General features: G+C 42.4%; 1 protein-coding gene across 1 annotated transcript; it reads left to right on the top strand.

Moving 5' to 3' along the window:
* The first annotated feature begins 664 nt into the window (after positions 1-664).
* Positions 665-1,366, top strand: LOC122270764 (uncharacterized). Its single transcript, XM_043049421.1, has one exon. It carries the CDS (start codon positions 665-667, stop codon positions 1,364-1,366), a length of 702 nt encoding a protein of 233 aa, XP_042905355.1.
* Positions 1,367-1,696: the final 330 nt, after the last annotated feature.

Raw genomic sequence — 1,696 nt, 5'->3', positions numbered from 1 at the left:
TGTTTAAAACCATTAAATAATATCTGAAAAATAAGATCAATTATTTCGATCTTTCCTTTGTGGAAGAAGCTGCAGAGTTGAATTCGGAAGTGGAAATTCGAGAAGCTTTAATCTCCGTACTGGTCTCCCACAGGGAGCTGTTACCAGCTGCACCCTTTTCAACGTCTACATCAAGGACTTGACAAACACCTTAACGGCAGTGCATAACATTCATTGCCTCCTATATGCGGATGATCTTGTTTTATGGATCACAACATCAAAGCGCCACGCTACACCAATTGTTGAGACCACACTCAATCCTGCACTGGAATCCCTCAGTCGTTGGTGTGAGGAAACTAATATGGTAGTAAATCTGTACACTCGTAAATAAATGTGCCACTCAAACTTTCTCACTAATGCATCACCGACCTACTATACCAAATCTCTCTTTTTCTGGCACTACGCTTGAAAATGTTGATTCCTTCACTTATCTCGGAACCGTTTTTGATTCTAAACTGAGCTGGAGAAACCATGTTACGTTTGTTGCCGAAAGGGTAATAAGACACCTCCCTATTTTAAAACGACTTGCTGGCACTCTCTGAGGATGTGACCGGTCTACCCTCGCTCTGACTTATCAAAATATGTCCTTCCAATTTTTATTTACTGCTCTGAACCACTCATCTCTATGCCTACATGCCTACTTCAAAAGCTTGAAGTTTTGCAAAACCAGGCCCTTAGACTAATAACAGGTGATGTAAAAACTACACGTATAGATGCAATGATCTTGCTGACAGGCATTAAACCTTTGGATATTGTCCTTAGGGAAAGGGCTGTCTTACTATACTTTAAACTTACCCAAATGGATAATTTCTGGACTAACTATCAACTTACCCCTCGTAGTTTAAAAACTCAAAATGGATTTATTCAGACCATCAATGATCATTTGGTTGGGATCGATCCGCTCCAACTAGAGGGTCAGCTGGAACTGGTGAGCCCTCTTGACTACCAAAAAATTAATGCCAGGCTCTCTCTTGAGCAGGACATTGTCAAAAGTGAAACGTCTACCGCTGCTCTCCACCTTCTTGTGCTGGAGACAATGGGAATCCGTTACCCGGAACCGCTCCGACTGAGAGTTTTTACAGATGGCTCTTTCGATCCGGATCAACCAAATGCTGGATCTGGTATCTTTTGTAATCTCTTCTCCTTTGGTTCCCCAGTGGGTGCCAATAAATCTGCTTTTGACGGGGAAGTTGTTGCTATCCGTATTGCTCTCGAACAGCTTTTTTGTTTTATTGAGTCTTTTTCAAATGAGGTTATCCTTTCAGACTGGAAGGCGGTGCTTTGTCGATTGAATATATGCATTGGTCTTCCACTTGCGACGTTCTAAAATGTCAGGATGCTGATACATAAACTCCACCAATTTGGTAAAACTGTAGCCCTACAATGGATTCCTGGGCACTGTGATATTGCAGGAAATGAGAGGGCTGATATTTTGGCAAAGAGAGGTACAAGAATTCTCCAGGTTCTTAGTAGCACAGTCCCATTTTCAACCTTAAAAGGGATTGTTAGATCAAAAATCGATGGGGATTTCCATCACCAATTATCAGAAAGGGCAAAAACCAAAGTGTGGAGAGATCTTCGACCGAACACCATTCCAGACTGGCCGCTCCGCGAGGCGGTGGCTCAGATTCGACTATATACCGGACATGACTGACTA

Source organism: Parasteatoda tepidariorum, chromosome 9 (assembly GCF_043381705.1).
Source record: "Parasteatoda tepidariorum isolate YZ-2023 chromosome 9, CAS_Ptep_4.0, whole genome shotgun sequence".
In the NCBI taxonomy this organism is placed as follows: domain Eukaryota; kingdom Metazoa; phylum Arthropoda; class Arachnida; order Araneae; family Theridiidae; genus Parasteatoda; species Parasteatoda tepidariorum.
Note: the sequence above shows the minus strand (reverse complement) of the source record. Positions and strands in the feature narration are given on the sequence as shown.

Bases quoted from the DNA above. Each gene is read 5' to 3' on its own strand.
- LOC122270764 (XM_043049421.1), top strand. From the start codon at position 665: ATGCCTACATGCCTACTTCAAAAGCTTGAAGTTTTGCAAAACCAGGCC.